General features: G+C 43.9%; 1 protein-coding gene across 1 annotated transcript in view; it reads left to right on the forward strand.

Moving 5' to 3' along the window:
• Positions 1-5,630: 5,630 nt before the first annotated feature.
• Positions 5,631-19,518, forward strand: part of Cacna2d1 (calcium voltage-gated channel auxiliary subunit alpha2delta 1) — a 339,947-nt gene continuing 326,059 nt past the window's right edge. The window contains exons 1-2 of the mRNA XM_010636710.2: positions 5,631-5,785; positions 9,718-9,799. Coding sequence (XP_010635012.2) covers positions 5,631-5,785; positions 9,718-9,799 — 237 coding nt within the window. The remainder of the gene's footprint in view (positions 5,786-9,717; positions 9,800-19,518) is intronic.

A 19,518-nucleotide genomic window follows, 5' to 3' on the forward strand; every position in this document is an offset into this window, starting at 1 on the left:
CTGCTCTGCCGCTTGTGGAATAGAATCTACCTCAGTAAATTTTTTTGTGCGCACTAAAGAATTTATTCATATATGATGTCAGCAGAGCTCCTGGCGTGCACATGCTCAGTAGACATAATCTGTTGTTTACTGGGTCCAGCTGTATGTTCAGAACTATGCTGGATATTTGGAATTCAGAACCATAAGCCATGACCCATTCCTTCCAGGAAAATGAGAGCTTCTGGAGAAACAACAGTACCCAAGACAGTGTACTGATGTATGTGAGGGTTTGTAGGACAGGGTGTACGTATTTGAGAAAATCAGAGAAGAGAAAGATCGGCGGGACTGTGAGGAGTTGGAATGACTAGGAGAGCCGGAAGTGCAGATCTGAAGGATGGTTTGGGGGAGTGGAAGAGGGTTAACAGAGGTGATTTAGGGTGATGGAGTGAGACAAACGGATGTGTTTGTGAAACAGTTAAACTAGCGTGACTGGAAGCATTAATCCATGTTGGGCAAGTAGGTTGGCCATTTCGATTCGAATCACAATATAATCAATATTTGAGTATTTTACATCATTGGAAAGATAATGATTGCTCGGATAATAATGGAGACTAAAGGAAATGAGGAAATTTTTATTATGACATTAAATAATGTTTACATGCTTGAATTAGGCTCAAATAAATTTTGCGAGGAGTCTGCAGTGCCTGAGGAGAAATGCAGACAACAATGAAAGGAAAGGTTTTCAGTAAAATGAATGGAGGTTTCCTAACGAGCAATTAGGAATTCAGCTCATTTGCTTCATAGAAACACCAGCAGCAGATTGCGTGGCCTTGTGGGACTCCTCCGTTGGCACCAGGCAGCATGGGGATGGTGCTGGAGGTTGTAACCAACTGTGGTGTGAAGGGTGAAAAACAAAGGCCGCTGGCCTCAGGGGCAAGGCTGGGTGTGCGCCCGCCCCTCTGGCTCATGTGTGAAACCCCTTTCATATCAGCCCTAGAGTGCGTTGCTTATTTGTTTGGAAGCTGGAAAGAAATTGCTGCAGCTGAGGCAGAAAATATTAACGGAACAATTTTAAAAAATGCTTGGATAACACAAAAATCAATCCAGGATGGTGGAAAAGTAGATGGATCTCATAAAGAACCCTTGGCCTTTGAGAACTGTGAATATGATTATTTGTAAAGTGGATTAGCTACACACACACACACACACACACACACACACACACACACACACACACAGTTACAGGAGTAGGGAAAGGCCAGCACCAAATGAAGCCAGAGGAACTGGATCAGCTCAAGACTCAGGTTTTAGTGAAGTAATCTCTTTCCACTCTTAAGTACTTTACCTTTCCACTCTGGTTATCGTGGCCCCATCCCTTCTGTGTTCCCTGCCTTACTCTAACCAGAAATGAAATATGAAAGCCTTTCATGAGGTGAAACAGCCTTCCAAAAACAGACTGGCAGTGTTATGGAATGGAAAGTAGCTTAAATTGAAAATAATTTCGGAACTAACCTTCGTGGCATGGTAGCCATCTCATCAACGGTCTTCCGATTTAATGCAGACACCGAGATCTCCCTGTGCACACTGACACAGCTTGCACACAAGTGTCCCACTGTGTGTGCACCCAGGCTACGAAAGGCATTCTTAGCAAACTTGCGTGTCTAGGTTATCTAAATCCTTGGCTTATGTTCTTTTTACCCAAATTTGGGGACACTGGACAGTTTATTATATAACAAAAATAGGAGCTGTTGGCACCGGTAGAAGATTTATAGAAATATAGGATCTTATTACTTACAATTTATGAAAAAGCTATTTATGTATCAGCACAAACAAAATGGTCCATTTTTCAGATCTTTTGATATTTTGATTTTTTCCCAGCTTCACAAGACATAACTATGTTTTGTATTTCCTTGGGTTAAAAATAACATTATGCCCTAAAAATAGTGGCTTAGGCTGAGAATTGCCTTGGGAGAGGGCCTGCAGGGCATGGACTTCACCCCAGCCCCTCCTATTCCAGCCAGCCTCAGCCTCCTCCTTCCCCTCTGTCCATGGCGAACCGAGCCTCTGGTTCCTTCTTTGTCTCTACGGTGATTGTAAGTGGGACGGTGGAGTGGGGTAGGAGCAGGATGCCCACTTTCCCATTCCATCCTTACAGTTTTACGCAGTTTACGCTTTCCCTCACAAGGCCACCCTGCCTCAGATCTGGGAAGGAAGGACAGTTGCTGAGGGATGGGGCTTCTTAGGGCAGCCCTGAGCCATCCCTCCATCCCACTGCTGCCCCCAGCTGTCCTCTCTGTAGGTCAACTTTAGAAACAGGTGGGTGGACACCTGTGAAGATGGCACTCTTGGCGCATCCATGGTTCATCGAACAGGGCTTAATCTAGGCTTCTCTAGGTTTGGTGTCCCTCAAATGCATACAGAGTGAAGTGAATTGCCATCTTTCTCTCTTTTTTAAATATAAGTAGTTATTGAAACTATGCTTTGAAATCCTGTTAAGAACAAATCCAGCTCCCCACAGAATAGTATTAATTGAATGGCAAGCGTTTTTCTCTCAAACTTAATGAAAATGTGAATCATTTACATGTGTGCTTTCAGAATTTGGACTGTTTCTGTACCATACACAGAAGTAGAAGGCATAAAATACTGTTGAATTATTCAATGAAATATTTACCTCAGTTTTAGAGGTTTCTTAGTGACTACTTAGAATCTTATCGACTCTGGACATCACACAGTTGCAAACATATTGCTGGTTGACTCTGAATGCATTGTTATTGGGACTAAGGGGGTTGTAAGACTTTTGTATGTGAATTGCACACATACTTAAAATATATGGAGTTTTAAGGGGGATATTCCAGAGATTTAGTAATTGCTTTAAAGATTAGGTCCACATTTTGAAAATTGGACATCTGTCAAAAAGTAGATGCTATTTATAAATGCTGTGTCCAGCAATAATTGTTTTCTGATGTGGAAATAGTAGTGTAAATGCATTTAATTTCTTTGCACTTTTCTATTTATTCAGTGAGGTTCTATGTGCCCACTGCCTTCAGGTCTGTTTACTAGACACTTTCAGGATGTAGTAATAAATGAGCACAAAATATATTCTCCTAACCATGGAAATGTTACAAGGTACAGCTTGAGGGCTTTGGGGATTTAGAGACAGAAGAAGCATCTCAGTTTGGGTTAGGAAGGGTGACATGACGGTATTTAGGTACTGTATCGATTCACAGTGAAAGTGAGGCTTATTTTCTGGTAGGCACCGATGGCCACACAGGGAAGAGGACGTGCAGCTGGCATGAAATAGGTGGGGCTGTTTGAAGGAAAATGTCCTAGGAAGTAAGAAGCAAGAGGGCTGGGTTTCTGCTCCAGTTTGCCTCCTTTATATTTTTGCTTACCTGTGGGAGGTGAGCACTAGGCGTTTGTGAGGTCTGAGTGAGGGAGTGCATAGTAACTGTTCAGCACGGAAGGAAGCACGCTGGTTGCCTTAGCGGTTGGCAGTGTGTGCTGTTGTTCAGTGCAGGGCTGGATGGGGTGAGATGCAGTGGGGAAGACTGGGAAGATGCTGTGCCATCAGGCAGCAGGGACACAGGCTTCATTTCGTACATCGTGGGGCGCTCAGAAGTCACTGAGGAAAACTAGAGCTTGGCTTTGGGAACTACGTGAGTCAAGGTGGAGTTGCAACATGAAAACTTGAAGAAGCACAAATCCAGACAGGGAGGGGTGAGGGGGATCAGTCCAGGATGGATGCTGGACACGGCTGGCTTTAGGAGAGTGAAGAGCAGCCAGGTGGCCCGAAGACAGCCCCGGAGAGAGCCCGCGGCGCTGTAGGGCAGGGGTTTCCAGAGGAGCCCTGGGAAGCAGGTGGGAGGGGCCCCTGCCCGCATCCCCAGGCCGCACAGTGGCTCTGCAGACCCTGCTCTCCCTTTCCCTCAGCGTTTACCCTCCTGTTTACTCCTCCGACTTCCTGTTAGGCTCAAGTTCCTAACTTCGCAGCCTTCCACTCCCTGTGAGACTTGAACCCCAGAAATGTACCCTCTTCTGCAGCAAGCGTGAAAGCCTCACTTGTGTTCCCTGGAGACAACACAGCTGTCCTCCTCATCCTTCCGGAATCCCTGGGCAGCCAGCTACTCTTGCTTCGGTGCTCTTTCTTTATGTGGGTGGAGATCACAATCCGTACTTATTTCTGAGAGAAAGAATTTCAAACAAACTTTAACCTTTCCAGGGGCAATCTTTTTATTTCATAAAGTTTTCAGAATCTGTTCCTTTAAAATTCTTCTTGACTGTTTCAATGGATTTAAAATGGAGCATGTGTTTCTTCCTTTAGACTCTCCTGCATTTTTTTTTTTTTTTACTTAAATGAGGCTCTTTTAATAAGGCTGTTGGGCTAAAAATTCAAAAAGCGATGGGAAAGATTTAAAACTTGGTAATACATTTCACATTTTCTTAGAGATGATGTTACAGGATTTTTTCTTTCAGGTTCATTAGAAAAACGATTTAGAAAGCCAGTGTTGTTTATGAATGTGATATGGTGCTGTAATGAATATTTCAGTGGTGTTTGGTACAATCGGCGGAGACCCTGAGGTTGTCCCGACCTGCAGCCCCTGGTCCTTGTCCTCCTGCTAGCAGGTGGCCCACGTCCCTCTGAGGGCTTTGGCGTCTGGCCTTGCTCTCTGAGGCTCAGGACTCGTGACAGCCACCCCGTGCGCCGATCAGTGTCAAGGACTCTCTGGCCATTCTTCTTAAATCTCCAACTTTTTTCTCGACTTCCTACCTTGATCTTTCCTGTCTCCGAATGGGTGGTTCTGCCTCCTTTATCTCAAAGGACACGTGCACCGATAAAGGAGAGCTGTCTCAGCTTTTTCCTAAGTTGTCCTAGCTCTTTCTGTTTTTCTCTGACTCTTCCTTTCTGCCCAGTCTGTTCAATAAGCAGCCTGTCTGGAAGCCATGCTAGGTTTCTTCTTCCTCTTGCTTCTTTCGCTAACATCTGGGAGGGTCCATGGCAGAGACCTCTGCTGACAAGTATGGGTTCACAAGAGGAAAACACGTGCATCCCTTGAGTATGACACAGCTTTTTGGCGACCTGGCAGGGGTAGAGCCCCAGGGATAGCTCTGTACTTCTGTGGAGTGCATCGAGGGATGTGCTTGGAGGAGAGAAGAGCTGACTGACTGACTGTCGGGAGAAACAGCAAGGCCTGCCGCTCAGCATCTCGGTCTCCCAGCTGTGGCGCAGCACACCTGTCCTGGAAGTCTCCGCGGGAGAAGGGAGCGGCCCGGTCCCATGTTTTGTCACCCATTGCTGCCCCCACTAACGCAGTCTGTCTGGAGTCTCTGCTTGCTTTCTCCGTTAAGAACACCCTCATCTGTCCCGTTATAGACGCAGGGAGGCCTTTGCTGCGCCTTCCCAGGGCCCGCAGTCCTCATTCTCCCGGCTGAGGTGATCTCTTCTCCCTCCATTCCTGGTGATCCCCAGGGTACTTTTGCAGCTCCTGCCTCTCCCTGGAAGCCTCGTCCTTATCTGGCTTCCGTGGTACCACTGTCCTTAGAGTCTGTCCTCACCCCGACTTCTTCTCCGAGCATTATTGTCCAGAGCTCTCACTAGAGCTTACTCGCCCCCGCTTTGCACGCCCTTCCGGGAGCCCTACGTTGATTCCTACATGGTCAACACCACAGCTCTCAGTTCTGTGCAGACTTCTCTCCTGGAGAGCAGCTCTTTCAGCCACCTGGTGTGTCTCTGTGCACAGTCAGTGGGAGCACCTCTCAGTGACGTGGCGAGCACCGGCTCCTGCGGGCTGGGGATGTGGGGTGCCTGGTCAGCACCGGCAGCTTCCTGGGTTCTATCCTAGCCCAGGGCGTGGGGGGCTTCGGCATCTCTCTGAGCGGTTGTATCTGTGTACTTTCCAAATCAAACGCTCTGTCATCATCTACGGAGAAACTTCCTGTGTCACCGGCCATACTTACCTGGCCGACTTTCTGTATCCAGCCACCCACGGAGCCCTGCATCTGTACTTCTCAGCCCTATTGAAATGCTTTCTTCTACTTGGCCTCCCCTTGACGGTCCTTCCGCCTTTTCTCACACCGTTAGTTTGAGTTGTCCGCATTTCTTACTTCTTAAGGAGACCCTCTTTTCTCGCTTTCTCTTCTTCCCCAGAGCCATCATCCACAGGGTGTCAGGGTTTGTTTATCATGTTCTCCTCAACCTACCTGGTGGCGTGGCTCTCGGCCTCTCCTACAATCACGCCATTATTTTGAGAATACAATCTGAAGGCTTCAGAATGCTCAGACTTTTGGTGTGGCCCGCGTGTCTGGCTGAGTTGGATTTTCCCTCCTTCCATTTCACTTGCTGATCCAAGCTTGGACTCCAGCTCATCAATCTTCTTGAAGATTCCCCAATGATCCTTCTGCCTTCATTGCCACTTTCTTCATTTCTGCCAAGTTCCACTTGTCTTTCACTTTAAGTAGCTACTTCCCCAGAAAGCCTTGGAAAATTAAGGGTTAGGGTTGGGGTTGATCGTAAAGTTGCCAATGAGAGTATTATTTCAGGTGGAAGTCCCTGGAGGGATGGGATTCTCCATTTCCTGGTGTGCAGGAAGACATGGCGATTCTCCTGGGTGGGTGACCCCTCCGATACAGAACCCGGAGAACAGCCTTTCACCTGAGGGTGGGGAGCAGGCCTGCGGTGGATCTGCAGAAACAAACTTGGAAGCAACTTTAATCTTCCACCAGCTTCCACACCTCCCACGTGTCTTCTTCGAATCATTGCTGGAATTTATTGCCCTAGTCTAGATAATCATTTGTCCTGTCATGTAGCAAATTTATTGTTCTCTGTTTAAAAGTAGATAATTATACTTCACTCATTAATTTGAATTTCACTGCCTTACAAACATACCTCTGACTATAAATTAATAAAAATTTTATGCCTCTCTTTTGTTAGCTCTTCTGTTCCTGGAGGCAGCTGGAGAGCTCTCTTTAGCCCTGGGGTGGGCACAGCCAGATCTCTGTCTCTGCAGCTCCTCTGCTGGGTTCTCTCTCAGCTCCTGGGCCAACACTAAGTGCTCCTTCCCTGAATCCCAAAACGTGTCCTGCTAGGTACTTGCAGCTTCGCTCTGACAGCTCTTTTTCAATCCCAGCTTTCACCTCCGTCTTTGGTGTCTTCTTGGGCAGGCACTGACTCTTGAGAGGGTCAAGGAAGAGTAGAGTTCCTTCATTATTTCGTGAGAATGCTGCAACCTTTGGAGCTTTCCCATAGCTTAAAGTGCTGGCTGGATGAATGTGATCAGATATTGCTTAGTGATGATGCACATGATAATTTTCCAATTGAGGGGAAGAATGATAAGAATTTGTACCCATGCGTATTTTTCCTTGAGTCATTTTGAGTTTTCATTATGAATCTTCCCCAGACATTCTAGCATAGTAATTCAATCTCTGTGTGTTCTCTGGCCTATGAATCTGATTTTTGATCTGTATATGTGGTAACTAATTTGATAAGGTCTTATAAGATAAACAAAGGAAGCTGATGCTGGAAAAACACAAGGAGAGCAGAGTGGGAGAGTGGGGTTGAAGTTCCAGTGCCCTGTGGGGAGTGTAGTCATTAGCTGCAAACAGGTAGTAATAAAAGTCAAAAAAAGTAAAAACAGAAATACTACCTCTCATTTGTAAAAAAATTTTTAAAAGTAATTAAGCATGAAAGAAAATCCATAGAATTAGAATGCTGGGGGATATTTTAGGAAAACTGTGTGACACCTCCCACCTATGAAAGACTACGAAAGACAGTCCTCTCATACCATGTTCCTGGTAGCTTGCCAGCCGTGCAGAGCGGCTGGGCAGTGCCACCCGAGTGGGAGCGTCGGTAGTGACAGCGTGCACAGCTGTCCAAGCACCACGGGGCTCTGTGTGAATCAGAACCTGGGCGCCAGCTGAGCTCTTTTCCTGGTCTCCGTTTCTCAAAGAAAGGGACGTGGAACAGTTCTCACAGTTTGGCAGTGTTGGGAGTTGATGTGGGAAGGGATGATTATTTCTTCTATTCTAGAATTTATTCAGTAACTGCTTGGAGGGATGAGGTTGTCTGACCTAAATTACAAAAGAGTGTCTGTGGGCTTTGCTTCTGCCTGTACCCTCCTGTCATGTTTTCCTCACTGTAAAAATAGAGTGCAACACTAATAGCTAATACCTAATAGCAATATGAAGAATACCAATTGGTCAGTTTGGAGTATTTTGCAAATATATCCACTAGCTTGTAAGTATTACCAACTAATACTAGAATAACATTATGTGGTGCACTCACTCACTTTCATGGTTCTCTAATTTCCATTTTATTTTGTTTTTTTGGCATATTTATCTTTTCTATCCTATTCACATATCATGGGTCAAGAAATACTATTTGTTTTTGCTTGTGCTAAAATATTCCTAGTTTTATTATATTTTATTTGGTAACTAGTTTGTTTTAAATGCAAATCATGCCTCTGTTTTTCTATAAGTCTGTTCATTCTTTTTAAATGACTTTCACTTTTCTTTCTTCGTCAACTTATTATTCTTTTATATGTTCTCCCAAACTCCATTTAAGTAATTTGTTGTGTTATCCTTTTACTCCACATTTAATTTTTTATTCTATTACATTTCTATTTTTTCTGAAAAGAATTTTGTGACCTTAGACTAACTAGTGCTGGAACTCTTCTCTAAGGAGGAGAAGACACACAGTTAAGATCCATGTTTTGCATCATATATATGTGGTAAAAAAAAAATCAACTTCCGATATTAAACCACCTCCTATCCTTCTTAATACAGTATTAGTGTTTCTATTGCCTGGGGAGAAAAGGGTACATACACTAGGTCTATACCATGAGAAGGAATAAATTAAATTTAGGAAAGAATTGAAAATTAAATTACATTGATTCACATGAAGAGAACTGTGTTATTTTTGTTAATCTTTCTACGCCAGAAAAAAAATCAAGATAGAACATGAATTTAGGTTTTTATAAGATGCCCTCATATCCGTAGCTCATTTGCATTAATCTAAAGAATATCCCTGAAAAGAACTTGCACTTTAATCCTTTGGTTGGTCATAAGTTTAATGATCCAAACTATTGTTCTAAAATTTAAGCTTTGATTCCAAGCCTAAGAGTGAGCTGGGGAGAAAATCACTTTCACATGTTGTGCACGAAGAAGATGTTTGTTGCAGTATTGTTGTTGTAGCTGTTAAAAGCTGATGTCTCGCTTCTAAAAAAGGAGGAGGCCAAGGTATTGTGGAATAAGAAGATAATGAAATATTCACTAAGGGCCATGGAGAGGAAATGTATAGAAGATATTTGTAATAGTATGTGACGGTCATGTGTCACAAAGACAAAAGATGTGTGAATTTATATAACATACTTTCACTTACTAAGGGTAAGAAATTTAAAAGACTAGAAGGGAATACATTAAAGTGTTTAGAGCAGTTATTATTGAGTAGTGGAATTACCTTTGAATTTTTCCTTTTCTGGAATTTAAATAAAATATTAATGAAGATTTTTCCATCATATTGCATGAGGTACCTATGTCATTTTCATCTCCTTGGGGAAATTTCAGGATGCTAAGAGAGTCAGTGCCATTGCAATTTGAAGGTACAAGGGAGGGTGGGCATTGTGAACTCAGGAGAGAAAAGAAGGAGCCAGAGGCTCTGCGTGAAGGCCTAAGGCGTGGCTGTGAGACGCCATGCGGCCTATTTCTGCCCTGCTCAGAGCACACTCTTCCTTTTCCCCTCTGCAGGATCAAGTCCTGGGTGGACAGGATGCAGGAGGATCTGGTCACGCTGGCGAAAACAGCGAGTGGCGTCACCCAGCTCATTGACGTGAGTAAAATCCGCGGAGAAGTGTTCCTGTTTTGCTTCCTTTGCGTGCAGCTCTACTTCCCAGGGATGGTGCATCTGTGTCACGCATCGGGTACAAAGTGTCAGGGGACCGGCTAGTTAGCGTGTCCAGGTGTCACCGGAAGTGGCCGCTGAAGCATTCTCAGCGCACTCACCGTCCACAGTCCACGGGACGCGCTCGCGGCGTGAGTCCCCGAGGTGAGGTGTCAGAGCTGGGTGCCCTGCGCGGACTGCTACGCTGCATCCATTCTTCGCAAGACCTTACACAGCTTCATGTCTCCCACAGTATCCTCAGGGGGCGCACGTCTTCCCTCCTTCACGGTAGAGCTTATTGTTTTATTAAATTGCAAAGAGTATACAGCCACGTTTGGAGACTGAGTGCCTCACTGAAATTGGTAATGACTGTTTCCGTGCCAGAGACGAAGCACTGCGAGAGGTGATTTTCTGTACGGTGTCTAAACCGGCTGTGAAAATAGCTCTAAAATGCTTTCTGAAGATGACAGGAATATATAATATAAATACTTGTATAGCATCTTATATAGATTAATTTTCTAGGGGAAGAGCATTCTGTGTGTGTAATCTGTAAAATTTGTTTAAAGTGGGTCTCTACTTCCCCTTCAGCATAGGGATTATGCCGGTAACAATTGGAATGTCCTCCCATCCTGTGGTCTCAGAGAGACAGTGAACCCTTGCATGTTCCAAAGTTGTGGTGGGTTAGCTAGTGAAATAACATAGAAGGACTTTCATGTATAATATATAGATAGACATGCTTGGGAAAAATGTATTTAGGATTTTGATTTTCTAGATTTTGGAGTTTTGCATATGCATGATTCAACAATTAGGATTAGGACCCAAATTTAAATACGAAATTAATTTATGTTTCACATAACACCTTCAATGAAGTGTGATCAAAATATATGGTGAATGTTTACATCTTAAAATGTATTAAAGTAAAAGATTGATTGCTGTTGCTGCCCCTCAGAATCCTGCCCTTCCGATCAGGCACACTTATCCCACTGTTCTTGCCACTTTCTGAAGCAACTCTGGCAGTCTTCTTCCCTGAGTGTCTTTACAAGGTGTGATACAAAATATGGTGGCTGCTGCCAACAAGTATCATCCCACAGAAAGATAAACACCTTGCAGTGTGTCTTCATCTACCTGATTTACCGGGCCTGGCAGCATGCGACTTTGGCCTCTTCCTCAAAGTGAAAATGCCCATGACAGGTAAACGTTTTGACTCCATTCAGGACATCGAGGCAGCCACAATCACACAACTACAGGCACTCATGAAAGAGGACTTCCTGAACAGCCTCCAGATGTGGCAAGAATTATGGGAAAGTGTGTCGGGAAGGAGCGGGAGAATTTTGAAGGGAATTATCAGTGGTGTTTTACTCTCATACAGTTTTCCATGTAAACATTCCTTGTCTTTTTCCATCCTATGTTTCCCCTTTGTATAAGGCAGTATCTAATTTTCCCGATGTTCAGCCTGCTTTTGAATGTTCTCCTGTAGGAGGAGCAGGGATGAGTAGGTATCTGATGTATCCACAGTGCTTCAGAAAGTAGCCTTGTTAGGCACACAGTAGTTCTTCAATCTATAAAATAATTGTAGATTTTGAACCAAGGCTGTGTTGAACAACCCTGAGCTTAGGTTGGGCCTTCCCAGCATGAAAATGTGGAATCTAGAATCTTCTAAAATCCAGACCTCCTGAGCCCTGACATGGTACCCCGGGTGTACAGTTCCAGCCCTGACCCCAGGAGCTATGTCCCAGCAGTTCCTGGGAGGAAAAGAGGTTGGGAAGAGACAGTGTCCAGGTAGCCAGGGGCCTCTGGGCAGTCATTGGAGCTGGTGGAAGGTCCAGTGGGTATTCTTTGTTAATTTTTATTTTAAAACTATTTGAGTGAGGATTTTCCATGTACCTTCCTTGTCTTTTTCCATCCTATGTTTCCCTTTGTATAAGGCAGTATCTAATTTTCCCGATGTTCAGCCTGCTTTTGAATGTTCTCCTGTAGGAGGAGCAGGGATGAGTAGGTATCTGATGTATCCACAGTGCTTCAGAAAGTAGCCTTGTTAGGCACACAGTAGTTCTTCAATCTATAAAATAATTGTAGATTTTGAACCAAGGCTGTGTTGAACAACCCTGAGCTTAGGTTGGGCCTTCCCAGCATGAAAATGTGGAATCTAGAATCTTCTAAAATCCAGACCTCCTGAGCCCTGACATGGTACCCCGGGTGTACAGTTCCAGCCCTGACCCCAGGAGCTATGTCCCAGCAGTTCCTGGGAGGAAAAGAGGTTGGGAAGAGACAGTGTCCAGGTAGCCAGGGGCCTCTGGGCAGTCATTGGAGCTGGTGGAAGGTCCAGTGGGTATTCTTTGTTAATTTTTATTTTAAAACTATTTGAGTGAGGGTGAGGTTTCATCCCGCCAGTGAGGTGGGAAAAGAGAAGACCAGCACTGGTTTTCTGTGTATATGGCTCTGTTTGTTGACAGAGTGAACTTGGAAGCAGGCTGCCTCAACCTGTCCTGTTAGCGGGTCCTGGGCTCAGGATTTATCTGCCTAGCTGCACTCACTGCTGCTTTCGGTGCTGACCTGGTACCTGGGGCTTCACTAGCCAGCCGATTTTGCTGTACATAATGAGGCACAAAAAGTCTCCTGTGGTTTCCACCCTGCTTTGTGAAGCATGGGCAATTCAGAAGTCTGTCGGTGTGGATAAGTGAGTAAGTGCTTGTGTCTGAATTTGGGTGACAGAATGGAAAAGTTCTCCTAGTCTCTGAAGTGAGATACGCATCAAGACAACGGCAGAAAAGTTACAAATCAGATAATTATGTGCTACATAATGTGTGTGTGTTAGAGATGAGCATAATTCATTACTGGAAATATAATTCAGGTTTAGGGCACGTGCAGAGTGGCTTTTTATAAGGTAAAGGATTCCATGTGCCTCTTTCCTCTTCTGCACAAGTGTGTGATGTGGACAAAAGGGAGCATTGTTTCAGCTGTGGGAACTTAAAGCAAAACCAACTGAGGCTGCAAGGGGAGTGAGCTTCAGCTGAGATGAGGATGTTGTTGTCAGTGTTTTGGTTTGTCTGCTTTTCTTTGTTTGCATGAGGTGCTGAGGATTGAGCCCAGGGCATTGCTCAGGCTTGGCCAGGACTATCCTGCTGAGTACAGGTGGGGACTGGATACCCTGTGGTGGCGGGGAGTTGAGACAGAGGAGGAATTTAGGTTTCCGGAGTTTGTATTGTGGAAATGGCTTTTCCCAAATGGACTTGTGTGATTATTTTTGTTGGTTCACCAGCAACTACATTTTTTTCAGCAAGTCCATGAAAAAAAAAAAAAAAACAAAACGCAAGGAACAATATTTCCTCAATAAAATATCTTTCTGATTTTATTTTTATGACAGTTGCTTTGTGAGCCAAGGACAGTTGGTAAACATTATTGGACAAATTCAATACTTTGACATTATAGGTGAGAGATTTTTACCCAGGTTACTTGCCTGTCTGATGTTCAGACACTATTTTTATATCTTTGATGCATTTATGTCTTGTGGAATCATTCCACTACTTAATTATCGGAGGATATGTGTGTCTATCAGTTATTGCATTTCTTCATTGAAAGGGAATTGTGACACTCAGCAACTAGGCCACACACACACACACACACACACACACGGAGAGATCCGACTGGAGATTTTATTCAAGGGGTGGGAGTAGAGGGAGAGAGCAGAGAGAAAGAGCAGAGACAGAATAGAGAGAACAGAGACGGAGAGGAGGAAGAAGAGAGGAAGAGAAGAACAAAGACAGGAAGGTCCTTTTATCAGTTTTGGGCTGGGCTATTGCTTATTCATGAGGAGTGGGCTACTTTTAACCTATCACTGGCCAGGCTGCCCTTTATGGCTTTGGTCCTGGAGAAACAGGTTTAACATCTCCAGACCGCTGTGGCCTTGAGGGGAAGGGAAACTAGAGATAAGAGCATGAGGTCTTTAAGAGCCAAGGTGCACCAGGAGAATGCAGCCTGTGCCGGTGGCATCACAAAATACTTTAACATAATCAATTCCCTAACATTCATCCCACAAGCTGAAGGAATGATTGTAGAAAGATAAAATATAGGGAATAAGCTGTGCATCTTAATTTTTAGAACCTTGAAAAGTTCAGCTACAGCACATCATTTCCTCCCCATGAATTCAGACCCCGGCCTAAATTCTTTACGTGCTCATCCTCAGCAGTCCTCAAGGAAACCTGGGTCACACAGCAGTGCCTGCCTCAGTATGCCTGAAGAAATTCTTTGCAAATACAAAATCTTACTCTAACTGATACAACCAGTAAATTGGATGCAACTCTGCAAAGTAAAACTTCTTGTGTGCTTTAGCATATATGTTAATATCTTACACTTTTATATCCCTGTCTGTATTTTTAGCAAGTGAACAGATCCCCAGTTAGTTAGTATACATGGCTGTGATACTGCTCTTTTCATAAAAGATACAAACTTTAAGAAGCTATAACTCTGCCACCAACAGTTTCCACTCATGAACATTTCCATTTGAATTTCTAAAACTGCTATACAGATCCAGTACAATTCCTATTGAAATCCCAACAATATATTTCACTGAACTAGAGAAAATAATTCGGAATCAAAAGAGACCTAGAATAGCAAAAGCCATTCTAGACACTAGAGACATGACAGGGGGTATCACAATCCCCAATATGAAACTGTACTACAAAGCCACTGTGATAAAAACAGCATGGTACTGGCAAAGAAACAACCTGAGGATCAGTGAAATAGACTAGAAGTTGTAGAAACAACTCTAGACATATTTAGCTTTCTCATCTTTGACAAAGAAGCCAACCATCCTCACTGGAGGAAAGATAGCCTCTTTAATAAATGGTGTTGGAAAAACTGGATTTCAACCTGCCAAAGATTAAAACTAGATACCTATCTTTCCCCATGAACTAAACTAAAATCGAAGTGGATCAAAGATGTAAGTATTACAACAGAAGCACTAAACTTGGTGGAAGATAACTTAGGTAGAACTCTCAACAATATTGGCATAGGAAAAGACTTTATGAACAAAACCTCAGTAGCATGGGAACTAGCACAAAGAATCAACAACTGGGATCTCATCTTATTAAAAATCTTCTGCACTGTAAGAGAAACCACCAACAGAGCTATGAGAAAACCTACAATGTGGGAAAAATTTTTTCCAGTTGTTCCTCAGACAAAGACCTACTATCAAGAATATATAAAGAACTCAAAAAAAATCACCCCCCCAAATATAACAAGCCAGTTCAAAAATGGGCATCTGAAATGAACAGAAATTTTTCAGATGAAGAAGTAAAAGCAGCAAATAAACATATGATAATATGTTCAACATCACTCGTCATTCAAGAGACACAGATGAAAACAACACTGCGATTCCACCTCAACGAGAAAGAATGGTTGCTGTCATGAAATCAACCAATAACAAATGCTGGTGGAGATGTGGGGAGAAAGGAACCCTGCTCCATTGATGGTGGGAGTGTACACTGGTGCAACCACTGTGGAAATCAATATGGAGATACCTCAAACAACTAGGATTAGAGGTCCCATTTGACCCAGCTATCCCTCTGCTGGGTATTTTCCCCAAAGAATTAAAAGAATCATACCACAGAGATATATCCTCATGTTTATTGTAATAGCTAAAACTTGGAAAGAGCCCAATTGCTCATCAACTGGAGAATGGATAAAGAAGATGTGGTTTTTGTTTGTTTGTTTTTTAATAAATGGAGTAGTACTCAGCCATAAAGGATGAGAAACTAGAGAGAATTATAGCTAAGTAGATGCACATTGAGGCCATACTCCAAGGAAATTAATAGGACACACATAAGTACTGAATAGTTTCTCTGGTGTGAAAAACTAAGTGAAAATAAGGATCAAAATGTATAATTGATATTGTGTAATAGCTTCCTGTTATACAAAAGGTCTAAAGGAATAGGGGAAGTGAGAGAGGCAGGGGAATGGAAAGAAGGGAAAAGAAAAAAACGTAAGAAAAGAAATAAAATGGAAACCGAATCTTTGTAAATAGGGAGGGGTAGAGGGGATGAAGGGAGGCCAGGGCAAATGGGGAAAAAATAAGAACCAAGATAAGTCATGTAAAGATGGAGGGCCCAATGATGAATGTAACTGTACTGTATACCTAAAATGTACCAATAATCTTCACGGAAAAGGAAAAAAAATAGTGGAAGGAAATCCTAAGATGTAAATTCCTATGCATGATGTGAAGTTTCTGTCTTACTGGATGCACAGAACAGGTTTTGTGTGCGCAGCCCTGAATTAATTGCGATGTTGGAGACAGTGCATTCGCTATGATTTTTGTCTTCATGGACTTCCAACTGAAGAAGGCATCCTTCGTACTTTAGTGCATTCCTTTACAAGATCCTTAAGACCGTTCATTACACTTTGGTTCTGCCAATTTTCGGCTCGGGATCTGGCTGAGGTGTTACTGTGGCTGGGTGGTGGGGCTGATGACAAGATCCATGGACCGTTCGGCCACACGCTGTAGGAGGAGGAGCCTTTCTGTGCAGCTGAAGTTCTGCTTGCAGCGGAACACACAGGGGGTCTCTGCAGACCAGCAGTTGTCCATGCCAGGTGCTTGTGCCTGAATTGCACCTGTGCACGGGTGTGTCTTCAGATGTGTTGAAGACGTGTTCCTACAATTGAAGCCATGTTTATAACTTTTAAACATTTAGGTTAAAAAAATAAAGGTTTTTAAGGTTTTGAAAACCATATTCATTTTTATACAATTTGGGTTATAGACTATTCTGAAATTATTTTTGATTGTACACACACACACACACACACACACGCATCCTTTTAGTTGCTGTGTTGGTGAATGGAGAGGCTGATGCCATATTGATGAATGGAAACATTAAAAAATTAAAGTGTTTGAGATATTCTTGAAAAAAGTATGTATTAAGTTCATGAAACATTGGCCAGCAATCACTTTTTCCATGGAATTTGTTGAGAAAATATTTCATCATAAAGATGTTCCTAAATTTTGTTCAATATTTAAATCATGAGACAATCTAAATTGATCATCGCTTCTATGGTAGGGAGAGTTTGCTGGAAGCAAAGGATTTCTAGGAATAAACTCCTGATGGGAACTCCTCTTCCGTTTGACCCTTTCTGACCCTGCAAATGTCTTATGGAGAAGAAATAGAGCTCAGCACATCTGTCCCAGCCTCAGGCTCTGCCGTGAGGACCCTGATTGGGGACCCAGACGGCAGCTGCGGAAGGCATTCCAGCTTAGCAGCCGGGAAACCGGAGAGATGAGGATCATGCAGCCCACAGCCGCGCCCCTGCCTTCATCCTGGTCCAGTCCCTCCTTCCGCCTGGTGCCCCATCCTCTGCTGCTATCAACACCAGAGACGGGCCACGTGGATGGAGGAGAACCGCAGCTTTTCCAGACCTGTTCAGCCGCACAGAGCTACGGGACCCAAGGGGAGTGACTGCTACCAAACCCGCCTCTTCCTAACAGGAAGACGCTACCAGAGGACTCTACAAGAAGCTCCAGAGGGGTGAGGGGAGAAAAGGAAGACCATGAACATCAGAGCAATCCGGTCCAGGAGCTCTCCTCCTTGCTTGGGTGTCTCCCCTTGGCCCCCTCACGGGTCCTGCTTGGCGGTGACCTCACTAGGGGTGCTTGGCGCAGCTCTGCTCCCCGGAACCGCAGCTCCTCAGCACAGGTGTCTGGGACAGGACATCCTAAGTGGTGTCAGCATCCACAGCTCCGCATTGCAGAGCCGTCAGTCAGAAAGGTGTCCGGACACAGGGTGTTGCTCCCCGACCTGGGCTAGGTCTGTGTTTCCAGGTTGCATGCAGGGAGGGCTCCTCCTGCCCACTGAGGCAGCGGTGCCTGATCCTACAGTGTGGCCTCGTCATCACGCGTGGAGACAGCGATGAGAGTAAGAGAGCAGCTCTGTGCTTACCGAGGGGGACAGGCTGCAGCAGGCCTGCGCTGGTAGGCCGGACCCATGTCGGTCGCCCTCACCTGCCAGCTCCCTTCCCAAGCGACGTGGGGAGGAAGCGACGTGGGGACGGTGCCACTTTGAAAATGTTACCTGCTTCTTACTCTTAAAAAACCAATACGACCGTTTTTTTGTTTTTACTTTTCAGTTTTATTCAAATTTGCTTTATTTCCCTCAATGATGATGTAGTGTAGCTACATCAGTTACTATAATCATAGAGGCTATTTGAGATATCTCATCCTCCGAATCTCTGTCTCTGACTCTCTCAATCTATGAGTTGATCAAAAAATACAGTGGCTATTCAATAGGTATCACTCCTCCACGAGAGCTTTTGAATAATAAAGATTTCAAACAAACGGCACCTGCATAAGTATAAGGACAGCATTACAGGTAGAGAGACACTGCCACGCATCTCCCTTAGATCCCTACCCCTCTCTTCTGGAACACTCACCCCATCATTCTTACCACTTGGCCAGGCAAACCTGGAAGTCTTCTGTGAGTCTCTTTCATTGCACTGTTCTGGCTGCCTCAGTGTCCCAAATGGATTCAAAATGTTGCCCTCCATGCTCAATTTGGGCTTTGGGGAGGAACTGGAAGTCATACTGTGCCTGGCCCTGTGAGGAAGGCGGGTGAGGACCCTGTGTTTACAAGGTTTGCTTTCAGCAGCCATTCACTGCATTTGTGAGTGCACCGTGTCGAGACCCTCTTAAAGGGCACTTCCAGAACCACTCCAGAAAGCAGCAGGAACTATAGAATTGTGTTTGAAATAAGAGGTGGTATTTTGAGGAAGATTCATGTAAATGTGTTTCTTTTTACTGTAATACATTAAAACATTTATTTAACATTCAATATATGATTTGATCATATTTTATCCCCAAAACATACCACCAATAGAAAAAATAGATTCCTTCCTCCCTTTCCCCGCCAAAGGTTTTAGAATAAGACGCTATTTTTTTTAAAATTAGTGATTAATTACATCCATTTCCAAAGATACAGAATAAACTCTTAAGGGGATTTATAATCTTAAGATGATTTTCAGTATTTTATTAACAGATGTTAAGACATTTTCTTTTTTTAATCTTCCTGTTCCCTCGTGGTATAACATGTTAATTAAAATTTCCTAATTTATACTCTTTGGTGGGGCCTAAATTATTATTTTTTTTCTGCAGGTATTTCCCTGGCAGGGGCAGTTTTGTCTACCAGTAAGAGGCGTGGTGACGTTAGCTGACACTTGTGATCAGATCAGCCTAACTGGCAGGGAGGCATTGTTTCCAGCGTGTTTTTATCCTCTGGGATATGGAGGCCCCTAAGCACCACAATGCCCGGGGCACCCCATGGGCACACCAGTGTCTTGCTTGGGCACAAAAATTCAGCAGCACCAGGTTGAAAAACGGCTGCAGAAATACTGAAGAATTTATATGTCCAAACATGAACATAAAAGTTTTAAGTGACTATATGTTCATCACACTGTGTGTCAACGTTGATAGGTAGCAGTTGCAGCCTAGAAAAGCCACGTTAGTGAGGTGACAGTAAGGGCAAATTCCATGGAGCTGCTTTCAAAGTCCTTTTTTGGCAGTGGAATGTATGTAGGTCATTTGGGGTAGAGACGTTAAACAGGCAGCTCACTTGGCTCATGGTTAATTCTTTCTAAATTTAGTTTTAGTAGAATGTAGTACGATCTCTTCCACTTCTAATTTCATGATA

This window comes from Fukomys damarensis, unplaced genomic scaffold (assembly GCF_012274545.1).
Source record: "Fukomys damarensis isolate Sample0158 unplaced genomic scaffold, DMR_v1.0_HiC HiC_scaffold_4, whole genome shotgun sequence".
NCBI classification, from domain to species: domain Eukaryota; kingdom Metazoa; phylum Chordata; class Mammalia; order Rodentia; family Bathyergidae; genus Fukomys; species Fukomys damarensis.